This window comes from Neoarius graeffei, chromosome 10, assembly GCF_027579695.1.
Source record: "Neoarius graeffei isolate fNeoGra1 chromosome 10, fNeoGra1.pri, whole genome shotgun sequence".
NCBI lineage: Eukaryota > Metazoa > Chordata > Actinopteri > Siluriformes > Ariidae > Neoarius > Neoarius graeffei.
In genome coordinates, this window is record NC_083578.1 from 22,324,581 (window position 1) to 22,350,264 (window position 25,684).

The window sequence follows — 25,684 nt, forward strand, 5'->3', positions numbered from 1 at the left end:
AAGACAACGACCCTAAGCACACAAGTCGTTCTACCAAAGAATGGTTAAAGAAGAATGAAGTTAATGTGTTGGAATGGCCAAGTCAAAGTCCTGGCCTTAATCCAATGGCAATGTTGTGGAAGGACCTGAAGTGAGCAGTTCATGTGAGGAAACCCACCAACATCCCAGAGTTGAAGCTGTTCTGTACAGAGGAATTGGCTAAAATTCCTCCAAGCCGGTGTGCAGGACTGATCTACAGTTACCACAAACATTTAGTTTCTTTAGGGAGTCTTGGGCCTAAAGGGTTGCCGGTTTGATTCCCAAGACCAGTGGGAAAAACATGTTGAATTGAGTGAATGAACAGCACTTTCCCCTTTCTCTGTATCATGGCTGAAGTGGCCTTGAGCAAGGCACCAAACCCCCAACTGCTCCCTGGACTCTGTAGTAGAGCTTCTTCAAATGGACAGATGATAAATGAGCCTTGTACTTTATACAGGAGTTTGATTATACAGTACTTATAAACAAATCGATGCTGAAAATCACAACGGGACCTGTTATTTTTGGTGCAAAAAGATCAAGAACCCCAAAATTTAATCTACAGTACTCTGATCTTAACTACCATTACAGAAATGCATCTTAGTCGTTTTAAATGCACAAACCCTCAAACTAACCTAAACATTTTGTCCAAGATATATTGACAATGATAACTCGATAATCTTGTAGAACGTATCAGCTTCGACTGTTTAAATAAATAAAAGGTGGGAGAACTTGGACTCCTTCACTTCTAAACTAACACTTCATTCATTTCACCACTTTCTTGCTGTGATGTTTTATTTTAGAAATAAGTCTATTTATTTAAAAAAAAAAAAAAAAACAACCCACCACTAATTAGTTATTAACATTAAATTTTGTCGTCGTTGCCCGTTTATTAAGACACTTCCACATGGTTTGTAGAGGGGAAAAAAAAAAAATTCACAGTGGAGACAAAGCAAGAATTAGAAGGATCATTTTAATGAAAGTTCTGCCACAGTTTGTTAACAGCATTGTGCATCACTTCTCCACATGTACTATATACTGTATATATAAATATAGATAAAATGACCCACATTTAAAAAAAAAAAAAAGAGAAAAGGAGGCATATTGTCCTGTAGAGATTCTTATCTCTTGGGCCAGTTATGACGAAATCCTCTGAAAAACATAAAACAAAATGTGAAATATAGAAACGGAGCACAAGTAATACAACTCATTACAGGAATATGAAGGAAGGCTGGCAAACAATAAGGCATGGATTTGAATACCTGTCAGATTTTGCAGGCAGGTAGGACATGCTCCGGCCTTGAGCAGTCCTTTGCTTATTTCCTTTAGGGTTTTTCTGATTAAAAAAAAAAAGATAATTATTAGATTATACATACAGTATACCAGCGATCATCAATTGATTAACAACAGATGAAATGAAAAACCTCAAATATTCTATACTGCAGCTCACATCAAGTTTATTCGTTATTACCTTCCGTCTCGGTTCATTCGCCTGTCTGTTTGGATCAAACTGTGTGGAGTCTTTGGGTTTCCCTAAAGATCAGAAGAAACATTAGTGACCAGTTTTAAAACAACTTGCTTGATGCACAAAGGGAATGCTGAAAAAAAAAAAATTTTTCAAGAAAGTGAACACTCAAATATCTCATCTCATTATGTAGCCGCTTTATCCTTCTACAGGGTCGCAGGCAAGCTGGAGCCTATCCCAGCTGACTACGGGCGAAAGGCGGGGTACACCCTGGACAAGTCGCCAGGTCATCACAGGGCTGACACATAGACACAGACAACCATTCACACTCACATTCACACCTACGGTCAATTTAGAGTCACCAGTTAACCTAACCTGCATGTCTTTGGACTTCGGGGGAAACCGGAGCACCCGGAGGAAACCCACGCGGACACGGGGAGAACATGCAAACTCCACACAGAAAGGCCCTCGCCGGCCCCAGGGCTCAAACCCGGACCTTCTTGCTGTGAGGCGACAGCGCTAACCACTACACCACCGTGCCGCCACACTCAAATATCTGCATGGCAAATCAGACTGCTCCAGGTCAGACTTTATAATAAATTCAGAAACTCATTTCCTTCAACATCAGAGGCTGTGATCAATATGAAACAATTTACTGATGATCTCTGTGCTTACGTTAAACTCGACCCACAATAAGTTTTGTACAACTTTATTTTTGCTTCAGTTTTATTATTCAATCGGCTAAAAATGACACAAAAATGTGAAACCTTGTGCAATACAGGCAGTCGTTGACTTATGACCTATGCAACTTACGACCGATCGACTTTACGACCGTCTGGTTATGACTGGCAAGTGTTTCCCAGCTGAGCGTACAACAGTTTCCACCCCAGCTCCCGGCAGCGCCTCTCGCCGCGTACGACAGTTTCCGCCCCAGCTCCAGGCACATGTGCAGTCTCTCTCGCGCACTCAGTCATACAGTTTCCGCCCCAGCTCCTGGTTTATGAAACGAGCAAATGCTCCCACCAGCCCGAGCGCTGCAACAGCTGATGATGACAGACGACTCACAGCCAAGCACCAGTGATGCCAGCGGTCACTAAGTTTTGTATTTTGCTGTGTTTTACATTTGTATTTTGGTATGTTTCAAACTAAAATGCTTTCTATTTTTCACACCTGTATTTCGTATTTTTTGTTTTGCACATATTAAACGAATTGTACTGTACGCAGTGTAGTATGCAGTGTTTGATTTAAACCAAATAATGAGCCAAGGTAATGAAATAAGAAAATGTTGATAAAATAAGACTTTAAGATGGTTACAGTATCATTACACATCACAATATACTTGCGTTCATTTAACATAGGCCGACTTACGACCAGATGGGTTTACAACCGGTCAGTCGTAACCAAACACAGTCATAAGTCAACGAATACCTGTATATCATTTTATAGTCCATCTACAAGCTGTTTAACAGTGGCGTACACGAGTAAACTTACCACTCAAAAGTACACTAAAAAAAAGAGCAGCCTGTACCCCCTACCCCATGCATTCATGCAAAATAAAATCTACAAAAGGTCTTAATGTCAGTTAACTACATTTATTAAGGATGACAAAAGATTTTGGCTAAAAAAATAAAAAAATAAAACGAGTGCTCAAACAGCGCAATATCCCTCGCTGGCAACTCTGCTATAACTGGTAAAATGCGACTGAATTGAACAAAATTGCAATAGGCATATTGACACAGAATCCTGTCAAGTTTCGTGAAATTCCTCCAAATATTGAGAGTTGACCTCAGAAGGTGAGCACTGTTCCTGGGACGGACGGACATCGCCACAACACAATCCCCCTTCAGGCTTTTCGGCCAGCGGGGGATAAAAATTGTGAGGGAAGTTGATTTCAGAAAGCAAGCACACCTTGATGAAATTGCCAAAGTACAAGTTTGTTAATAATCAAGGGCATAACTCTGGGAAAATTTGCCCAAACAAAATTTCAATATGCATATAACTGTCATATAACAAAGCCTTTTGCCAAGTCTGGTGAAATTCCTCCACAAATTGTGAGGAGTTGATTTCAGAAGAACGTACACCCTCATGAAATTGTCAAAAAAGTTATTTAAATCAAGGGCCAAAACTCTGATCAAATTTTCACAAATGAAATTAAATTGGAATATGCGTATTACCGTCATATAACAAGGCCTTTTGCCAAGCTTCGACAAAGTCATCCAAAAAAATTGTGAGAGGAGTTGATGTCAGAAGGCAAGCGCACATTCATGAAATTGTGAAAGTACAAGGTTGTTAATCAAGGGCTGTAACTCTGGGAAAATGCGACCAAACTGAACAAAACAATGTGTGTACTACCGGCACAACACAATGCCTTTTGCCAAATTTGGTGATATTCCTCCAAAAATTGTGAGTAGTTGATTTCAGAAGGAAAACACACGCTCATGAAATTGTCAATGTATAATTTTGTAATCAAGGGCTGTAAGTCTGGTAAAATGTGGCCGAATTGAATGAAATTACAATGGGTATTACTGACAAAGAATCCTGCCAAGTTTTGTGAAATTCCTCCAAAAATTGAAAGAGGAGTTGATTTCAGAAGGTCAGCATCCTTTCCGGGACGGACGGACAGACAGAGCCACATAATCTCCCTTGGGCCTTTCAGCCAGCAGGGGATAAAAATGGCCAAAAATAGCACGTTTCAGGTGGTTTTTGGCCTAAAAAGAGAGATGAAGATTTTGACCAATAAAGCTTTATTAGACTTCCAAGAAAGTTTCAAATCTAACACCATCAATGCTGATAATTACCTAAATATTTTTACCTTGCCAGAAAAAAAAAAAAAAAACCCACCACATTAAAATCGACCATCCACCTGAGTTTTCACGATTACCACCACTGGGATATTATTACGCGACTCCTCTCATCTCCTCAAACCTAAAATGCTGGAAATGATCCTTTTCCTGTTCTTTTTACATTTCAGACTCTGGTCTTCGAAATTTACTTGTTCCTTGCCCCAAGTAATTCATGAACTGTGAAAATGAATATTGCACGAGCCTAAAATAATGAAAAAAATGCATCCATCCACTAAAATCATACAAACTTCTGGGTTTGTGTTCCAGTAATGTTGACTCCCTTTATAAACTTGACCTTTCCTTCACCAGCTTACTGCAGTGCAATCATCACTGCCACCATCAAGGACCAGTTAGTCCTCAATTCAAAAGGTTTCCATCTGTGTGTCCGTGTAGAACGGTGTCCGCAACATCAGGCAGTTTGAGATGTTGGGGAACTCGATGGATGGATCATTTTCCAACTCGTAGGAAAAATCCTTCTTTGTTAGCGTGCAAGGATCTAATCCCATTGAGTGGTTTCTAGATCCACTTCTTTTGAGTGGACTTCTTGGTTTTAATAACTTGCTTGTTTGCTGAACACAAACATGGCAATAAGTTCTTGTGTTAATGGACCAGACTCCACTTTTGGATCATTAATCCCTTTTGGCTGAGAACGCCCTGCATGCATGGTTTGGCTTTTGGCACATCCGGACAGTTTTAAATACAACACTTACAATTAAAAAGTTTGTTTTTCTTACATTTATTTAATTCCTGGACTCCCATCTGTAACGGGGCGTGATGTTGCAGCCCATTGATGCACTTTACAATGGATTCCAATAGAATAGATGAGCCAAAATAATTGGGGACCTTTTTCAAAGGGCCCCGACTCGTTACAAGTAAAAATAGGTGGGCCTTAAAAGCAGAAAAGGTTGCGAACCCCTGCTTTAGCTGAGTCAGCCCCCCCCCCCCCCGGGAATCACAGAAAACTGCTTGCAAATGGAGAGAGACGGGAGTGGACAGACTTATGCAGTCAACATGTTTGTGGATCAGAAATCAATTAGGAGAAAGTGAAGTAGAAAGTGCTATGAGGCAGAAAGGCACGTGAACCGTCGATGCTGTGGACGGAGACGCTTGAATTCGTGGTGGCCTCGGAAAGAAGAACGTCAAGGTCAAAAACGTCTCACGTCTGTCCCACCGTGTCGGCTGTACAGTTGACACGGACGTTGATTCCAGCTCAGAGGACGAACGACACCGATTCCTCGTTCCGCATTTGGACGTTTTGTACAGAACGTGAGGTGGAACAAGATCAACTGTGAGCTACTGCTCACTTATGTATCCCTCCGCTCTCACTTCTATCAGAATGCAAGCAATCGAAGGAATAGGACACCGATTATGAATGTTGACTTCAACAAATAATTCACCCTGAAACAAGTAAGTAAAGAGCAGTGTTCTCCCCAGGGATCTCAAACAGCATCCTGGTAAACTGTCATTTTGAAACAGCATCAAAATCCACGCATGTGTTTCATAAATACATTGTCGGCAAACAGGAATTAGATGTGCGACAGACCTGAGAACAGTATACACGGTATGTATAGAACCCCAAGCTGAAGCTCGGTACCAAATATCAAGCAGTTGTGATTTCTAGTTGCTGAGAAAAGTGGTAGGGTGGATTTACAAAATTTTCCTATGTTTCGTAAATACATTCAGTCGGTAAACAGGAAGTCGATGTGTGACAGACTTGAAAATGGTATACACGGTATAGAACCCCAAGCTGAAGTTTGGTACCAAGTGGCTATGATTTGTGGTTGCGGAGTAGAAGGGTGTTTCAGACGGACAGAGGTAAACCAGCATTCCTCCCCTCCTTCCTTCAGAGCGAGGGTATAATAATAAAAGCACAAGATTTCCACTTTGAACAGGCTGTGTAAAGGGGGCTGGAGATTTCAGGAGATGAATTCCATTTTTATACCAGCAAACAGAGATGAAAGTGGAGCAAAGAAAAAAAAAAAAAAAAAAAAAACCCTGAACTTTTGAAAGTCAAACTGAGGCCCTGTCCACACAGCAACGGATTCAGGTGAATCTGATAAAATTGTTTATCGTTTCGGCCTGGCGTCCACACGGCACTGGCGTTTTGGGTGCCCCAAAACGAAATCTTTTGAGAACAGGGTTCCAGAGTGGAAAAATCTGGCAACGGCGCCGTTGCGAAGTCGTCTGGATGAGTAGAACGGATTTGTTTACGATGACGTCACAACCACATGACTGTGAGTGCTTCATGCCGGGTAGAAGTGTAACGAACTCGATGCGAGTTGTCAACAAATCCTATAACTTGGTTCATGAAACGCGCTTGCAAAATATTTTCACTGTGAATATTTATTGTGTAATGGTGCAAAGTGAGAGAGAGAGAGAGAGACCCTTAGGGCAGAGTCAATCCCGCCAGCAAAAATAGGGAAAAAAAAGGAGCGATCTCACCTCTTCAGATGTTGGTTTAAGTCTTACAATACATTCCTCAAAAAGGGTGTAGAAGAACAAATTAATCCATCAACGTGTAGCATTCAATTTATTCCGGACCATTAAAGACGCCGCCTTCCGCGTAGAATCATAAGTCATCCTCGCCGCCATATTGGATGGGTCAAAGCGGAGAATAAAGATGCCTCATTCATGTGCTGCGTTTAACTGTACAACAGGTTTGCAGTCCAAACGAGATCACATGGGATTACCTTTCACAGGTGAGACTGGAAAAATACTTTTCATTGTATTTGGTCATTATAACGTAATTTTACGAACAGACTTTTCTGACTTTGTGGCTAATATGAAGTCTCGCGCATAATAGTTTATGCGCATGCATCCTTACTACTTTTATTGTTCTGGTGTCTCCGATGGGACCGTCTGACAGCGCACCTAGAGGTGTGGCATGTGTATTGCATCGTTTTCAGCAAGCGTTGCGTTGCCATATGGACCTGATATTTTACTGATCCGTTGCCCATGTGGACGCGATTTTTTTTTTAAATCTCATTGCCGTTGTCATGTGGATGTAGCCTAAGATGGGGGGGGGGGCGACAACGTCTCCGAAAATATTTTAATAACACGCAAAACCCTGCATTCTAGTGTGCATTTTAGTCCTTATTTTCACTAAAACAATTTATAACTTTTAAGCCTTTTTCTTTTCATGTACATTAATGATTAACATGTCAAAAATATCAAATTTAATTCCCCTAGTTAATGAGTAATTTTCAGGAGTGCATTTAGAAAACGCGGTGATTTTCCTGCCTACACAGTTCATTACTTTGAAAAAAAAATCAGACAGTTGAAGGTAAACTCAGCAAAATCCCAAAACAGTACTGTTAAAAAGTAAAGGTCTGTTAGAGTTTCTAAAGCTTTCAGGTTTCAGTGTTGGGGACATTGAGCCTCGTTTATCAATCTTTTAGTAGAGTTGTGCGTTTGCATAAGCTAAAGTGAACTAAAAATTTCCAATTCATATTTATGCGAGTTGAAGCCAATTGTTTACATTAGTTTGTATTGGTCAGTAAATTTAGGCCCACTTTACACGGGGACGGTCTGAAACAAAAACGCAAAAGTCCGTTTTCGTTCTCACTTTTTTCCGCGTCTACACGACCGTTTTCAAGGAGGAAATCTGCATCTATACGGTGACGCATAAATGTGTGGAATTCAATTGGATGTGCATGCCAGGCGGCTAGGTGGTGCTGTGAAAGACCTCCGCTATGTCTGCACGCATGCGCAACGTCTTCCGTCTTGTCTGATCTGCACATCTGCGCCGCGAAAACTTTGACTACTCTGGCTATGGTAAGTAAGAAAGTAAGTAAAAAAAAAGTAAGAGCATGCTATACCCGCCTCTGTTCATTAACGGTATATGTGCAGATTCGGTATAGATGTTCGAAGGACTCCTGGACGTTTATTAAAGCTGCCAGAGCAGCTTGAAGGTCCGTTGGATCGATGTAATCAGACATGCTCTTACTTTTTTACTTACTTTCTTACTTCCCGGGCTGGCATGTACAGTATATGACATACGTATGACGTAAACGCGTACCCGACGTGAGCAGATCCGAGCAGAGTTTCGCGTATTGGGTAGTTTAGACGGATATGCAAAGGGGGCCGTTTTTAAACTTATCCACTCTGGAAGGCGTTTTCAATTTTTTCCATTTTTCAGCCTCGGAAACGCCGTCCCCGTGTAGACGAAAGGCACTTCCGATAAAATATTTAGTCGTTTTTACCCGACAGCGTCCTCATGTAAACGGGCCCTTAAACACACCAATGAATACCAAATTTCTCATGTAAATCAGGGGCGTAGCTAGGATTTTCCGGGGGGGGGGATCCTAGCTATGCCCCTGATTTACATGAGAGACTTGGTATTCATTGGTGTTCAGACTGGCAGCCTGAGTACATCATGCAACAAAAAATAAATTACCATTGCTAGTTTTAGGCAGCTTAGAAACCGGCTCTTCCATTATTGCTGTTTCTTCCATGTTTTCTTGATGATGTGTTCTAGAAACAGCACTAAAACAGCTTCGAAACCACAAAATGCAACTTTGATGGGGAAAAAAAAAAAATTATAAAATATAAATTGCTTACCTCTCTTCACATTGAAAGAAGGAGGAAAGTTTTGCTTGGTTTGACATGGCGAATTATTAACACAAGAGAAAATACTTGTAATTTGCAACTAAAAAGACTGCAGCTACAATGGCAGCTTGAACATGCTTTCTAGTGCGATTGTGTTGCGCTTGCGCAGAACGGTGTCAGTTCTGCGCGCCTTAGCACGTGTACCTGAAGGCGCGCGTGCCTAACAAGCTCCGGCACACGCGCCGTTAACAAAGAACACCTGTCTTTAAATCAACGAACTATGTTTGGGCTATTTAAGGACCGCGCCCATGCAAGGATGATGCGAAGTATTACGCCGCGTCTAGGAACGCGTAAAACCCGAAAAATAAATGTCTCCATTCGGAAAACCGGAGATTTTCAAGAGTTTTGTCAAATATCCGGATTTCCGGGTATATCCGGAAGACTTTCATCCCTGAAACAGGAGCAATGCCAAATACGGTACTTTTATGATACGATTTGATAACAACTGGGTTTCAAGTCGCTGCCTGCTCCATTAATACACAACAAGCAGCATTAAATAGTACTCCGTTTTAAAGGAGAACTGAAGTCATTTTTAAACTTGCTTTATTTCTTAATTAATGTGTTATTCAATTACGTTTTCAGTTTTAGTAACCTTATATCATGACTCGTATTGGCAACTAATTGCAATTAAATATTATACTTATCAGCCTGTTCCGTTTTTAGCCGTGTTGAATTTAGTTCGTTTGGTCCACGGCAGGCGTCGCTTATCCATGCGATCTTCACGAGACTTGTGCGAGACTTCGAAGTGTGAAGTGTCAGTGCTGCCATTTTGAAAACTGTTTTCCAAACGAAACATTGCACAAAAACGAGTTTAAATGACAATTACTGCCTACTTTTTTCAAACTTTCCTGATCGCTATCAAAACAAACAAAACTTCCGGCTTGATTACATCGAAAGAGGGCGCGCGCGTCTTTTGACAACGTTGGCAGATGTCGGTCACTGATTTCCGCTGTACGTTTTACTTCTGTCCTACGATGTCTCGCACAGGTCTCAACGAATCTCGCTTACGGCCATCGCTTTGACATATGGACTGATATTACATACGTTTCAAAACACTCAACTTGCTATAGCAGTGACAAAATAGCGATCAAAAATGCATTCCTATATTTAATAAAAAGAGAAATAGAATTTTGATGATCAAAAATAAAAAAATAAAATATTGCCTTCAGTTCTCCTTCAAAGCAAATATATTCCTTCCCACTACACGGTCCTCCCCTTCACGCTGCGAGGGCCATTGCTTATGATGTAGTAAAGGGGACGCAGTACCCGGAGCTGGAATACCATCGTACCTGCAAACAATTTGAAATTGGACTGGCTGTAGTCGTAAGGTGTGAAGCTCGCAGACGGGGCCTGTTCGGGATCTTCAGACTCTTGTTGCTGGCTTGCTTTAGAAGTCGCAGTGGTGGACTTGTCAGTTTTTGACGCTTTCTTCTTCAGTTTGCGAGTTTCTTCACCTTCTTCACTTGGAACCCTCTCTCTCTTCTGTCCTGCTTGCTTTGCTTCCTAAGGACACGGTGTGATCGAGATGGAAATGAGGGTCTCAGGTGAAACAGAAAATAAATCAAAAGCATACATTTTTTTTTTCTTCCTCCTTTCTTGATCACACAGCTGCTTACCAGAACCTGCTGCCTGACCGTAGTAACATCCTGCAGGGACTCCTGATAGCTCTGTTTGGCTTTTTTACGCTCCTCTGAAAGAAAAGGGGACGTTATGTTCAGTCCAGAGGACACGACGAGACAGAACAGTCCTTACGAAACAAGAACGTATTCACAATCCGGCGTAGACACCTTTAGCTTTCTTTGCCTGCTCTTTAGCTTGCTGTTTAGCCCGAGCCTCCTTCTGCTGCTGTTCAATACTTTGCAGCTTCCACCGATTACTGATCTGTGAGAAAAGCAGGAGAGAAAAAGGATTCAATACGAGGATGAATGGAACAAAGCGAAATCTTCAAATTAAGTGTACCATGACTATTTCTTAATCCTAAAATGGCTCTTATCTGCTGTTACTGCTTTTCAAGTATTCAGTCAGGTTGAAGGAAGGAGAAGAAAAAAAAGGAGCTAAAATAATGCCTTTTCTAGGATGTGTAAAACCTTTCATTCCTAAGCCTCTTTTCCATGATGATGGATCTGACTAAGCCTGATGAGTCATCCCTAAAAATCCAAAAAGGAGAAAAAAAAAAAAAAAATCATTCGAGGTCGGCTATGAAGCCACGTTTGTCTCTCCTACATTTATTCGTAGCTCTTTTCAAATCTCCGCAGTTGATTAAAAGGTCCTTCTTGCCTTTGTTCTCAACACGCCTCTGACGTCCCAGAAGGCTTTGAGCACCGACGTCATGCTTTCTCAAGTTTTTTTTTTTGGCGTCGCGTTTGAAGACGACGGCTGCACCGGTTCATTTTAATACGTTTTACAAAAATCATTTCAATTTCTGCAGCCTGTATAAAACGCATCCATGCTTGAGGGTTCAATATTTACCTCATAAATCTTGGACGAAGGGTCGTATTTTGCATTTTTGTTGATGTGTATATCCTTTGAAGGTAAATACTGTATAAACGAAGGATACAAAATGTCAGTAAATGCATTACTGTAGAATGTAAACCGAAAACGTTGGCCATCTCATGACTGCATATGGTAGTTACATGCGTCGCACCATTCTGAAAGGGTTTTCAAAAGACTCCATGATGCTGCGTGCTTTCTGCTGGGCCACCGTGATGTGAGCGAATTTACTGGCCTCCTCTTCCTCCTGGAACGCAAGCAGCAAAAGGAATATTTGCAAAATATTGTTTCATATGGAACAATGAGAAAAACAAAAAGACAACCACCCAAAATTCTAGTTATTCTAACATGCTAGTTAAAAGTTGAACCATGAATTTGCTCTTGATGGCACACATTCTGGTTCATGCGGTTTCTTTTTTTCAAAACGGTGAGGAAACGACCTCTGGGTACGAACGTCTGCTAAATGCTGTAACTCTAAAACGTAGTTCATGTAGAGAAGAAAAAGTGCCACCATTAAGAGATTCTCTAATTTGTTCTCTCTGCTTTTTTTTTTTTAAAGCTAATATTAAAGTCCGGTGCTACAAGTCAACAAGTGCAGGGACATTAAGGCAAGTCAGTGCTTTTAGTGGCCAAAGAAGTGCTTTTGAAGTTTTTCCTCAAATCCCTCAAACTTTTTGTGGTAGAAAATCACATGACCGCTGACCAGTTTCACAAAACGTAAAAATCAGGCAATCATGCAGATACAGATCAAGAGCTTTAATTAATCTAAATATGAAAAATACTGTCTGGTCTTTCAAGGATTGACCGCGAGCTGCCTCTCAACCAGGAGATTGCGAGTTCTACTTGTGGTCGGGTTATACCAAAAGACCATCATCAAAATGGTACGTACTAGGGATTGCTACCATCCTAATAGGGATTCAAACTCTTGCAGTTAACAGGAGGAGTACTGGCCCCCCCACTGTAACCCTACCCATTTAATAGGTGAGAGGCTGAGGGCTATGGAAACCGAGATCAGCGCCACCCAATGCACCTCAAGGGCCTGGTTAGTACTGGGACAGGGAGACTGCCAGGGAAGACCAGGTCCTGGCACCATGGATGCAAACGGTGCGCCTTTTGGCGGATGCCGCCTTTTTCACGGCTGTCTGGGGGACTTGTGTGAATCGTGCAGATCCGATGATTTTTTTTTTGGGGGGGCGGCGTTGTAGTGTCTGATTATAATTTCATCAAAGTAAATTCTGTATTAAAATTACTAAATAAGCAAATGCCGTTACAGTCCATGAAACATAGGAAACATAAGTATGAGACGAAAACAGTAAATCAGAAAGCTGCGCACGTAAAGCCAATTACGCAACTTGCGTAACTTACGCTAGACTGATGGAAATCCTTGCGCGTGCAGTGAAGTGCAGCCAGCAGCAGATAATGGCGCGCAGCCAATTGGCTTTACGTGCGCAGCTTTCTGATTTACTGTTTTCTTCTCATACTTGTACTTCCTATGTTTCATGGACTGTAACGGCATTTGCTTATTTAGTAATTTTAATACAGAATTTACTTTGATGAAATTATAATCAGACACGCCAACGCCCCCCCCCAAAAAAAACCCCACATCGGATCTGCGCGATTCACACAAGTCCCCCAGACAGTTGTGAAAAAGGCGGCATCCGCCAAAAGGCGCGCCGTTTGCATCCATGTGGCACAAGAAGGGACTTTGAACTTTCAAGGATTGTTGTCCATTTTATTCAATTATATTCTTTATTTTATTCCATCCACATTCGCGCACACTGATTGGCTACTCTACTACTAGGCTATCAGCTCATACACCATGAGTGGAGGAAAACAAAATAGCAGTGCGTGTTGCTGAACCAACCGTGGATGGAATAAAAACTCTACTCGAAAACAAAACCCTAAAAAATACAAAAGATGGAAAAGTATTTGATGGTAAGAACATCTCTGTTTTTCACGATCATCATAGCATTTTTCACATATTGTGACGGTCATTTCTCAGGTTTGTTTACCTTCTAAGCGGAAACGATTTTGTTGGACGTTTTGAAAAAAAGCCTTTTTTTTTAAAAAATCAAATTTGCAAAAAATAAAAAAAATGCTCCATTTCTCAAAATCCAGTGAATGTGGATAGAATAAAACACTTATTCCACTCAATCTTCTCGTACGTGGCTTATAGCCAATCAGCTCACGTACGACTCGATTTGATTTTATGGAATAACTTAATTATAAATATGTACAAAATGCACATAATTTCACTCACCTTTTATGTGTCACTTAAAAACGTGTAAACGGCGATACGACAAATATGAATCTGAACCTTGGAACCCATTTGCCTTCATGTTTATGTTGCACATTTTGAGACGCTTTTCTGGTCACCACGGTTGTAAAGAGTGGTCATGATTAGTCCATCTGGCCGACAGGCAATAAGCTTATGCCATCATGTGTTATCCGTCGTCCATATTTCATGAAAATCGCTGCTTCTTTGGCAGGAAGGTTGGTCTACCTGGGGTGCATAGGGCTTCTAACCAAATTTGCATAATCGCAATTAATAATGGAGTTATGGACTAATTAAGCCCTAACGAGCAGTTTCCACACAAATCGCTGCTTCTCCATCAATTCTTCACTGATTTTGATTCATTCTGGCATGAAGGTAGGGGTACCAAGGGTGCATATCACGTCTACCCAGATTTGCTTAATTACAATTAATGAAGTTATGGACTAATTAAGACTTAATGAGCAGTTTAACAAAAATCCCTTCTTCTCGGTCAACTCCTTGCCGTTTTGAATTCTTTCTGGTAAATAGTTAGGTATTCCTAGGGTGTATATAGCTTGCAACATTTATTGCGCAAGGTGGCCCACTTTAGATCGTTCCTTATGGACTAGACGGGGCAGGAGTGAGCTACGCCATCACTGATGGTCTCGTTTGAGTTACCATAGTTTTACTGTCGGCTCAAACCAGTCCGGCCTCCGATTCTCCTCTTATTTCTTTCTCCACCCACAGAACTGCTGTACGTGAAAATCCGAGGTGATCAGCAGTTTCCGAATCGCTCAAACTTGCCTGTCTGACTCCAGCAAAACTGCTACAACCAAAAATACACCGAAACTCGGGTTTCCCAATCGTGTTTGACGGGAACATGAATTGAACTCAAACTCTTGCCGTGATTTTATGCACTGTACTCCTGCCACATGATTGCATAACTGCCCGAATGAGCAAGTGTGGATGGTGAGTGTATTTATAAACGTCTTACTGCAAACAGGGAGATTTTTGGACAAGTTACGAGGCCATTCAGAGACTTCAGGTCATCGTTAAGATTTGCATCATCTTCCTCTGAGAAAAGGTCTCCACGTTTGGTCGGGGTTTCTAATGAAAAGAGCACAGTTACAAGTTCAGTCGGTTTAAAAGGAACTGCTGTTTCGCGTTCCACCTGCAGCATGGCATTCTAATCTGTCCATCTACAACTCTGTCGCGTAGCCATTTAGAATTCCACTATCCAGTGCCGCTTACAAGAGGATTGCTTCTCTTACAAGTTTGTTTTTTTGCAAGGTTGCGTCACTGCTACCGTCACCTCTAGCTTGCTCATTAGGGATCTTAAATCAAATCCATGGCTGTATTTCTGGAAAGCCGCTTTGTGGCATAAAATTAAAAATAAACAGGTGAGCACTTTATAAATCAGTGGTTCTCAAACTAACAGCCAAGGACTGCTTTTAATTGTGAGCTAAATCCCAAGGACCAGCAAAGGAGTATTATGTTTCTATGATAACGTATTCAAATATTACAAAGGTGTTTATGTAAACCCGGACAATATTTTATTGTATTTTATTCCAATATGACATTTATATATGCCTATTTTTTTTTAACCGTTATAGTCTGCATTAAAAGTGTACATAATGCCTTTTTGTAATGCTTTAAAATGAAGATACACCATTAGTAACGACCAAAATGAATTAATAAAGCAGGGAAAGAAAAAGAAAAAAAAAAAGCACAAAACTATCAATAAATCTCAGCTTCTGGATCCCGGAAGAAGGCAGCCTTGCCTCAGGGCTCATCTCGCACAATGTCACACGTGGAACCCCGGTTACCTGGGTCATTTCCGTTCATCTGACTCCGTGCCTGTTTACTCACCAGGATTGAATATTGTTGCAGGAATCTTACAAAAATAACGATGGGAAAGTGCTGCGTTGTGTTGTGTTTGGATGTTCAAATTCCTATACAAACAGGACATTTGGTTCACGAATTTCCAAGAAATAACTCTAATCTAAAGCGACAGCGGGTGAGGTTTGTGTAAACGAAGCGGGCAGATTTCGTGTCGCCTACTAATAATAAATCTGATTTGTCGAGTCTTCACCACCACCAGAACGACCACATGGGAATTACTGGAGCAAAAAAACCCCATTTTTTTAATAAATGGCATTTGATCTGACATGGACAGTTTGTCAGTTCCTCCATTATACATCTCTCTCTCTCTCTCTCTCTCTCACACACACACACACACACACAGCGCAAGAGATGCAGGATTAAAAGCAACATTTACATGCTCGCAACATCCGATCTTATGGTATCTGATGCACTTTAACAGGGAAAAAAATGCACATGCACAATCAATTCACAAACGTGTTAAATGCTCTCAGATTGCAATATTGCAAGACTCCATTTGTTTTTAGTTTTGTTCAGGAAAGCATGATGAAAGGTAACCACTACGTTCTACACATCTCTTCATCTTGCACGCGCTACAGAGGAAGACTGTCGTGAACTGGCAGTTTCTCGTCTTGGGGGCTCGAAAAGATAACCATTTACTCCGGAATATCCTTGATAATCATCTGCCCCTTCATCAGACACAAGAATCCCAACCACTATTGGAATTCTCTACAAAATGTGACTCCGTATCAAGACTGATCTAACCACATGATACCTGAATTGTTACACGTGTGACGCCACGCACCCCTTCGGGATCTTCCGGATGAGTCTCGGCAGAAAAGAGTGGAAAAAAGTGGGGTTTAGAGGCATTACATACACTTTAAATACATAATTCAACTGATCGTTCAAATCTACTAATAACTACGAGAACGCAAGAATTAAATCGCTAATAATTAAATAACCGAGTTGTGATCTCAGCAAGATTTAAAAAGGAAATGTATGAAAGAAGGATTCTATGTAAAACAGTAAGAGGACTGGTATTGGCTTACTCCCCCCCCCCCCAAATATTCACGACAGAGGCATTAATAATAAAGGAGCTTGTTCTTCGATGAACATTCAGGTCATGGCAATTTAGTCTGCAAAAACCGTCATGTTTCGTTCACTGAAACACGTTCGACCTACCTTGGGATGAGAGATTCACAAGGTCACACTCGGACACACGCGAGGTGTCATGGGGCCCAAACAGCGTCAACTCCGACTGCAAAACAATCCATATTATTACAGTTCTGTCTCCATTTACTCACCCATTCTTGTAAAATTCACATGCATACAATTTACCAAAAAAAAAAAAAAATTTTTTTTTTTCACCAAACCTTTCGTCTTGGCATCAGCAATTTCTTCTTTTCTGCGAGTAGCTCCGCCTGAGGAGACAGATCAACGCTCAAATTTCTACAAATAAAACTGTTACCCTAAGATTCTTCAATGAGACTAATCAAAATATTCATCAGGATTCGTTACGGAGGCTGTGAATCAATTGCTGCAAAGAATCATGATCGCACCACTCCATTTAGTACTCCTGAGAAACCTTTATATATTTAAAAAAAAAATTAGGAAATTTGTTGGCTCCCTTACAGCTTGTTGAAACAGTTTTATTCCTCCTGAAAAGTCATGAAATTAAAAGCAATTCTCATGCATACTTTGGTACTTCATAGTAAAGAAAAAAAAGTGTGAAAAAAAAAAAAGATTTCTTGTTCAAAGATATTCTCATATAGCCTGGACAGATTTGCTGGTACCCCTAGAAAAGACTATATAATTGGATTTTAGTGATCTTTCAAACTAGTTGTTTAACCGTAATTAGCATCACCGGTGTCTTCAATCTAGTAGTCATTCAGTCTATTTAAAATGGGGAAAAGTCGTCACTCTGCTGTTTGATATCGTTGTGTGCACCATATTGAACATGGACCAGAGAAAGCAAACGAGAAAGACATTTGAAGAGATCAGAAAGAAAATTACAGACAAGCATGTTAAAGGCATAGGCTAGAAGACCATCTCTAAGCAGCTTGATGTTCCCATGACTACAGTTGCAAATATTAAGAAGTTCCATGGGACTGGAGCCAAGCTTCCTGGATGTGACCGCAAGAGGAAAGTCGACCACAGACTGGACAGAAGTGTGCGCGCCAATGGTAGACAAGAGAGAAAAGGACAACTTCTAAAAGACATAAAAGTTGAACTCCAAGGTCAAAGTACATCAAGGTCTGATTGCACCATCCGTCACTTTTTGAGTGACCCAGGAGGACTCGGCTGTTGAAAGAAAAACTTGAGGCTTGGTTAGGAGTTGGAGCTGCTTTGCTACGTCTGGCACGGGGTGCCTTGAATCCGTGCAGGGCACAATGAAACCTCAAGATTAAAGGGCATATTCTGGACCAATTTCGTTTTTTATATATGAATGCCCCTTTACACACTCATCCAGAAGGGTAATTTTGCACAAGGCCATCTGTCTACAGCAGAAAAACAAAACAAAACGCGTCTGGAAAAATCCTAAGGGAGTCTGTTACCAATTTTTTGTTCTGTTCAAAATACAGTGCTGTCAACTATATTTTGAAAATGGTAAGAAAAGCACTTGTTCATGAACTGCTTTGAGCATTATTTAGTACTACCGAGCACAAGTGTAGTGTAAAGACTCCAAAATAAAAAATTAAAGCGAATAGCACAAGTTTGACCGATTATACTTTTTTACCCTATGGGTACATGTGGCTACTGCTTATGAATAAAATTGTTTTCTGATACCATGTCGATACAGTAAATATAGCATATATATTTACTCTATGAGGCAGTCAAAAGTCAAAGTCCCTTCCCACGCCATGTGGCGCACAGGGCGGCACCGTTCTCTGTTTCTGTAGCCCTCGGCCTCTCGCCTATTACATAGCTAGGGTTACAATGGGGGAGCTAGTACTCTGGTAACCCTGAGAGTTTGACTCCAGTCAGTTGCTTCAGAGGCATTAGGTTTTGTAAGTGTTGTGGCAATAATACAACAATGCGTTGACAGAAAAAGTATCTTTAAAAGCAAGTCAAAACTTAACTGGACAACTTTCACTTGTATCGGAGTAACATTTGACCAGTGGGATCTGTACTTTGACTTAAGTAATGAAGTTGGGTACTTTGTCCACCTCTGATTATGACTGAACAGACACAAAGCAAAGCTGATCCGGATCATGGCTCACCTTTAGCAGTGGGATTTCCCTCGCTTGCCTGATGAATTGATGGAGTTCATTGACCTGCTGGCGCACTAGTGGTGGGACGGGGTTACAGCAAGCGATGATGCCCTGCGGCTCCCTTTAACCAAAAGCAAAAGTACGTCAAACTACAGCCTGTCTGCACACCAGGACACGAAATACGCTACAGCAATCTGCTCTATTAAGTTCCTATACAAGAACAGTTGTCACACCCTTAATCGAGGTTTACAGTAACAGTACTGCACCACCTGTGCTATTCCTTGTTAATGTTCTAATGTAGCGCGGTTCTTTAAAACGAGGCTCATGCAGTCTGTGACGCAGACATTCTCCCAGTAGATGATGCGACTTTATTTGCTAATGCTGTAAGAAACTTGGAACGAATCTGTCAAAGGAAGAGGCAGAACTTACTTGGGCAACTCTTCAGCAATTTTCGTCAACATGTGGTTGGGCAGGATGTACCTGTAAGATTTAAAAAGGAGTTTACAAGCCAAATCAAACGTGTTCAGAATTCTCACAAATACAAATTCTCACATTGCCCTGGTATATCTGAATGCTCCAGACTCGCCCTGTTCTGCACTTTTTTGTGAAGCAATACTGGATCTTAAGTCCAATAAAAGCAGTGGTTAAATTAAATACAGTCATGTGAAAAAGAAAGTACACCCCCTTTCAGTTACATGGTTTTACCAGTCAAGATATCATTTAAAAAAATAAATGGATAGATAGATAAAATCATCTGATCCTTACCAGGTCCTAAAACGATGCAAATCTAACCTCAGGTGTAAAGCAACACAACAGATTCCACCGTGTCAGCGCTCGAAACTAACGGTGTCCCGACGTCCCGGGGACCATAAAAAATGTCATCGGGACACAAAATTATCATATCTGGGACAATCCCGGGACAATGGAAAAAAATAGATCTAGAAAAAAAAGTTCTACATTAATATTATTTACAAAGCCATAACACATACGTAGACATTCACCTAATTTGTCAATTTTAATTTTAAAACGTTAACAGCGAAAAATACATAGTAGCTTCACTTTCGATGCACCTGCATCAGTAGGCTACAGAGCAGCGCATTCTGTTCTAGAATCTTCGGCCGGTGTCCGCATTATATGGACTTGGAATGGAATTGCTACCGCACACGCTGCGCCGACTCTTGCCAGAACAAAAATGCTTAAGTGGTTGAAGCGGACCGACCGCGGGGAAGAAACTGAAAGCCCAGACATAACGTCTCCGGGACCTTCAGGATCCAAAGTGTCATCGCCTGGTCTGCAGGCAACGCTAGCAACTGAATGAACTTAATGAAAACTGTTAGACACGTTATAAAATACAACAGGAATGATGTGGATGATATTGACGGAAGATACCGTTCAACAGAATAAGTGAGTTTTCTTGGTGTCTTTCTAGTTCAGAAAGTTTAGTCAGTCAGCAGCACAACTAGGCTCGGACCTGCTGGCACTATGCTGATGTTGCTAACATTTGCACCCGGCAGCGAAAGTTCATAAAATGGATAATGGAAAAGTTCATAAAAATGGATAACGGTAATGGATAACGGAAAGTTCATAAAAATGGATAACGGTAATGGTGAAAATGATAAGTTGGCCTTATAAGTGCCAACAGATATTCAAGGTATAAGTAGATGAAATGAACATAAAAGGGGTCTTATTTTCAACTAAAGTGTACTGCAGATGTAGGGAGTTGAAACATTTTCTGAATGAGCTAGCTGGCCCCTTTAAATAAACGGGTATCTATTCATACAGTGAGATCGCCAAAGTTTAATAAACTGAAAATGCAATAACTAATTTTGAAGTAGATGATGTATAGGACATGTGTCGCTTGTGTCTTGTGACTTATTGTAAAAATGATATAAAGGGTTCAAAATCGCATAGTTACAAATATAATAGTAACTTCATATGATAATATTAACCACTGGTTATTTCAGAGAGGAAAAAAAATGGGGACACTATTGCTTCCATTCGGGACAATACAACACAGAATTCGGGACCACTGGGGGACACAAAGAAAAAAAGTTAATTTCGAGCCCTGCACCGTGTCATTGTTTATTTAACAAAAATTAAGTGAAAACGCAGAATCCGTGTGTGAGAAACACATCTGTGAAGAAACTCAGTCGTCCAGGTACATAGTAATCTGTGGTTGGTTGAAGAGAGCAACTGGACTTGCTTGACGATTCTTGAAAACGTTTCGCCTCTCCTCCGAAAGGCATCCTCAGTTCTGTCTGACTACTAGGGAGTATCCAGTGTGTGAGAAAGTAAGTACACCCCATGATTCAACAGCTTGCAGAACCACCTTTTGCAGCAATAACTTGAAGCAATCATTTAAAAAAAAAAAAAATTGAAGCAATCATTTTCTGTATGATTTTATCAGTCTCTCATATCGTCATGGTGGAATTTTGGCCCACTCTTCTTTACAACATTGCTTCAGTTCATTCATGTTTGAGGGCATTTGTTTATGCACAGCTCTCTTAAGGTCCCACCACAGCATTTCAATTGGATTAAGGTCTGGACTTTGACTTGGCCATTCCAACACCTTTTCTTTGCAGCCATTCTGCTGTAGATTTGCTGGTGTGCTTGGGATCATTGTCCTGTTGCATGACCCAATTGTGGCCAAGCTTTAGCTGTTGAACAGATGGCCTCACATTTGCCTCTAGAATACTTTGGTATATAGAGGAGTTCATGGTTGACTCAATGACTGCAAGGTGCCCAGGCCCTGTGGCTGCAAAACAAGCCTAAATCATCACCCCTCCACCACTGTGCTTGATGGTTGGTATGAGGTGCTTGGGCTGATATGCTTGTGTTTGGTTTTCACCAAACATGGCACTATGGCCAAACATTTCCACTTTGGTCTCATCCGTCCAAAGGACACTGTTCCAGAAGGCCTGTGCCTTGTTCAGATGCATCTTTGCAAACCTAAGCCATGCTGCCATGTTCTTTTTACATAGAAGAGGCTTTCTTCTGGCAACCCTTCCAAACAAGCCATACTTGCACAGTCTTTTTCTAATTGTACAGTCATGAACTTTTAACATGCTAACTGTGGCCTGTAGAGTCCTAGAAGTAGTTCTTGGGTTTTTTGCAATTTCTCTGAGCTTTGCACAGTCTGACGTTGGAGTAAATTTGCTCCTGGGAAGATCGGCAACTGTCTTGAAGGTTTTCCACATCCGAATAATCTCTCTCGCTGTAAAATAATGGATTTAAAATTCTTTGGAAATGGCCTTATAACCCTTCCCAGACTGATGTGCAGCAACAACTGCTTCTCTAAGATCATCGCTGATGTCTTTCCTCCTTGGCATTGTGTTAACATACACCTGAGTGCTCCAGACCAGCAAACTGCCAAAACTTCTGCTTTTTAAGAGGTGGCCACGCTTGCTGATGATCAATTAATCAAATTCATTTGAGCAACAACACCTGGCTGCTAACTGCCTTCATAATTTGCATGAAAGCAGTAAGGGTGTACTTAATTTTTTCACACACTGCTACTGCATTTTTGGCTTACTTTGTGTTAAATAAATAATGACAGGATGAATACGTCATGTGTTATTGATCATCTGAGGTTGTATTTGCCTAATTTTAAGACCTGGTAAGGACCAAATGATTTTTATTATGTCCTGACACTTAAAACCTCGACTTGAAAGAGGGTGTACTTACTTTCTCACATGACTGTACGTCAATTTCCATTGTGTAAGTAAGGTGGTGTGCGTGTTACCCAATGCTCTCATCTTCCTCTCTTGCCAATTTATCCCTCCAAGCATACATGAGACGAAAGGCAGTTAACTGCTGGCTGTTGAAGCTCTTCTTCTGTCTTTTGTACAGCTCCATATACGACTCCTCAGTGAAGATGGGCTTCATGTATTTCTGGGGAAAGGAAAACACGTCACTTTTCAAATTATTTTTTTAATACAAATTATTTTCCGTCCATCCATTCATTATCCGTAACTGCTTATCCTGTGCAAGGTTGCGGGCAAACTGAAGCCTATGCCAGCTGACTATGGACGAGAGGCGGGGTACATCCTGGACAAGGTCACCAAATAATCACAGGGCTGACACACAGACAAACCACCGTTCACACCTACGGTCAATTTAGAGTCACCAATTAACCTAACTGCATGTCTTTGGACTGTGGGGGAAACCGGAGCACCCGGAGGAAACCCACGCGGACACGGGGAGAACATGCAAACTCCACACAGAAAGGCCCTCGCCGGCCTCGAACCCAGGACCTTCTTGGTGTGAGGCGACAGCGCTAACCCACTACACCACCACAATTATTTTAATAATTTTAATACATAATAAATGGTGCTTTTCAGATTTCAGGGGTGGGGGTGGGGTGTGCAACTTTTTCCCCCCTAAATATTTAGTATCCGGAAAATGCGAATATTGAGACCAGTGAATATTTTTGGGCCAAAAGAACGAACAAAATGAAAACCTTTTATACATCGGCACAAACCACAAGCCCGTTGTCAGTCTGGCTTTTTAGCCCAGCGTGATCAGAATTTCAATTCTTCACTACTGTATATTTATCAGCAGGATTGCGCAACACCTTCTGACTCAATTTCCATCAAACTTGGTAGAAGGGTGTAGCATGCACCAAGGAAAAGCCCATTAAATTTTGGAGCACAGCCGAGTCATGGGGTGGATCCACAAATTTAGTTTCGCTTTCACTAACGGAGGCCTTGGGAGAAGTCGATGCTCAACAATGCCAGACATCTTACAATCCAGTACATGGCACTAGTTTAATAGTGGGAAAAAAAAAAGCCAATGTAGAAATACAAGGACTCCATATTAGAATCCACGTTCATGGGTACCAATTATCGTCCGAGATATATATGTAGGCACATAATTCTAATAGCTTCGGAAATATATCCAGATACAACAAGGTTGCAGTTTGGCATAATGCAAGGTTGACTATCATCCTTGGCAGAGATCTGCGTGCCGAGTTCCCCTCTAGTGATTTCATTTTTAAAGTGACAAATTGTCCAAGTTTCCTTCATGGCCCATCACCCTAAGGGACCATAACACCCATTTCTTTAAAGTGCCATTCCACCATTGGATGTATTCTTTGGCATAAAATACAATATATTTTGACAACGTATATAAATGGTATCACTAGATAGAGAAATCTTTTAGCTTCAAAATGATATATCAAACAATTTTTTGACAACGACAAGTATATTAATTTTGCGACCAAAGTCACCTACCCTTTTAATTTTCACGCGTGATGTCATCGGCAGGTTCCCCTTCTTGTGTACCACGTGACGTGGCACATATCAGCAATGGCGGATAGAACGCGATAAAAATAATACCAATAAATCTAGCTAATACCAATAAATCTAGCTAACTGAAAGATTAACTCAATTTTTCGCAATTTTTTTGGCCCCCATATACGAGGAGAAATGACTCTCTCACTTTGGGGGTTTCCTGGTCTAAAAATAGACCGACACGTGGTACACAAGAAGGGGAACCTGCCGATGACATCACATTTTACTACCGCACGGAAATTAAAAGGGTAGGTGACTTTGGTCGCAAAATTAATATACTTGTCGTTGTCAAAAAATTATGTTTGATATATCATTTTGAAGCTAAAAGATTTCTCTGTCTAGTCATGTTGTCATAAAATATATTGTATTTTATGCCAAAGAATACATCCAATGGTGGAATGGCACTTTAAGTTGGCACTGTATTAATATCACTATAACCAATATTTAGAAAATAAATGAACCTCCTTTCTTTTAAATGTAGGATCTTAAAAATTTCAAGATGTTTCATGTAATTCCTAATTATCATCCTTAAAATAAACTTGTACAGCTGTACCTTTAAGCAGAGATCTTTGCTTCTGGACCAGACTAGCTGGATGAGCACTGGCTGTCCGTTAGCGGCATCGAACAGGTCTGCTCTTAATCGATCATACACATAGAGCAGGTAGTGTGTGTCAGCCTGGGCATATTTGATCATCTCCTCTGGTAAGGGTCTGAGAAGCATCTCACACACACGCACACAATCAAAATATATTATCAAAATATAAAAGGAATAATGAGGGATATTCATTTGTCATGGATGCAAACGGCGCGCCTTTTGGCAGATGCCGCCTTTTTCACGGCTGTCTGGGGGACTTGCGTGAATCGTGCAGATCCGATGATTTTTTTTGGGGGGGGGGGGGGGGGGGGGCGTTGGGGTGTCTGATTATAATTTCATCAAAGTAAATTCTGTATTAAAATTACTAAATAAGCAAATGCCGTTACAGTCCATGAAACATAGGAAGTACAAGTATGAGAAGAAAACAGTAAATCAGAAAGCTGCACACGTAAAGCCAATTGGCTGCGCGCCATTATCTGCTGCTGGCTGCACTTCACTGCACGCGCAAGGATTTCCATCAGTCCAACGTAAGTTACGTAATTGGCTTTACGTGTGCAGCTTTCTGATTTACTGTTTTCTTCTCATACTTATACTTCCTATGTATCATGGACTGTAACGGCATTTACTTTGATGAAATTATAATCAGACACTCCAACCCCCCCCCCAAAAAAACCCCTCATCGGATCTGCACGATTCACACAAGTCCCCCAGACAGCCGTGAAAAAGGCGGCATCCGCCAAAAGGCGCGCCGTTTGCATCCATGATTTGTTCATTAGCCGTTTCTGCATTACCGTATTCTCCAGTCAGCGAGCTGGTAGTGTTTATTCGAGTCCACACCGCAGAAAACTTTCAGCAGGTTATCTAACGAGTTTCTGCCGAGGTTCAGCAAGCGAGAAGCTTGGTGAGTGTCGAACATGTTGACCACATAGAGGCCAAAGTCTTTCTGCAGCCACTCAATATCCGAGTCAGCACCATGGAAAACCTACAAGAACAAAAGCAATCGTTTAGGGAAAAGAAAAAGTACACGGAT

General features: G+C 41.1%; 1 protein-coding gene across 3 annotated transcripts in view; it reads right to left on the reverse strand.

Annotated features, from left to right (window-relative positions):
* exosc10 (exosome component 10) overlaps positions 1-25,684 on the reverse strand; it is a 285,760-nt gene that overhangs the window by 238,839 nt on the left and 21,237 nt on the right. For 2 of the 3 annotated variants that reach the window (XM_060931529.1, XM_060931528.1), the window contains exons 10-25: positions 25,446-25,636; positions 24,613-24,769; positions 22,511-22,659; positions 19,198-19,248; positions 18,778-18,889; positions 16,930-16,977; positions 16,739-16,814; positions 14,670-14,782; positions 11,576-11,668; positions 11,401-11,469; positions 10,719-10,812; positions 10,548-10,621; positions 10,221-10,434; positions 1,487-1,548; positions 1,278-1,351; positions 1,091-1,167 (exon numbers count right to left, since the gene is read on the reverse strand). In XM_060931529.1, coding sequence (XP_060787512.1) covers positions 1,137-1,167; positions 1,278-1,351; positions 1,487-1,548; positions 10,221-10,434; positions 10,548-10,621; positions 10,719-10,812; positions 11,401-11,469; positions 11,576-11,668; positions 14,670-14,782; positions 16,739-16,814; positions 16,930-16,977; positions 18,778-18,889; positions 19,198-19,248; positions 22,511-22,659; positions 24,613-24,769; positions 25,446-25,636 — 1,608 coding nt within the window. In that variant the 3' untranslated portion in view covers positions 1,091-1,136. Of the gene's footprint in view, positions 1-969; positions 1,168-1,277; positions 1,352-1,486; positions 1,549-10,220; positions 10,435-10,547; positions 10,622-10,718; positions 10,813-11,400; positions 11,470-11,575; positions 11,669-14,669; positions 14,783-16,738; positions 16,815-16,929; positions 16,978-18,777; positions 18,890-19,197; positions 19,249-22,510; positions 22,660-24,612; positions 24,770-25,445; positions 25,637-25,684 lie in introns of those variants that run through there. The other variant, XM_060931527.1, reaches the window with a different exon arrangement.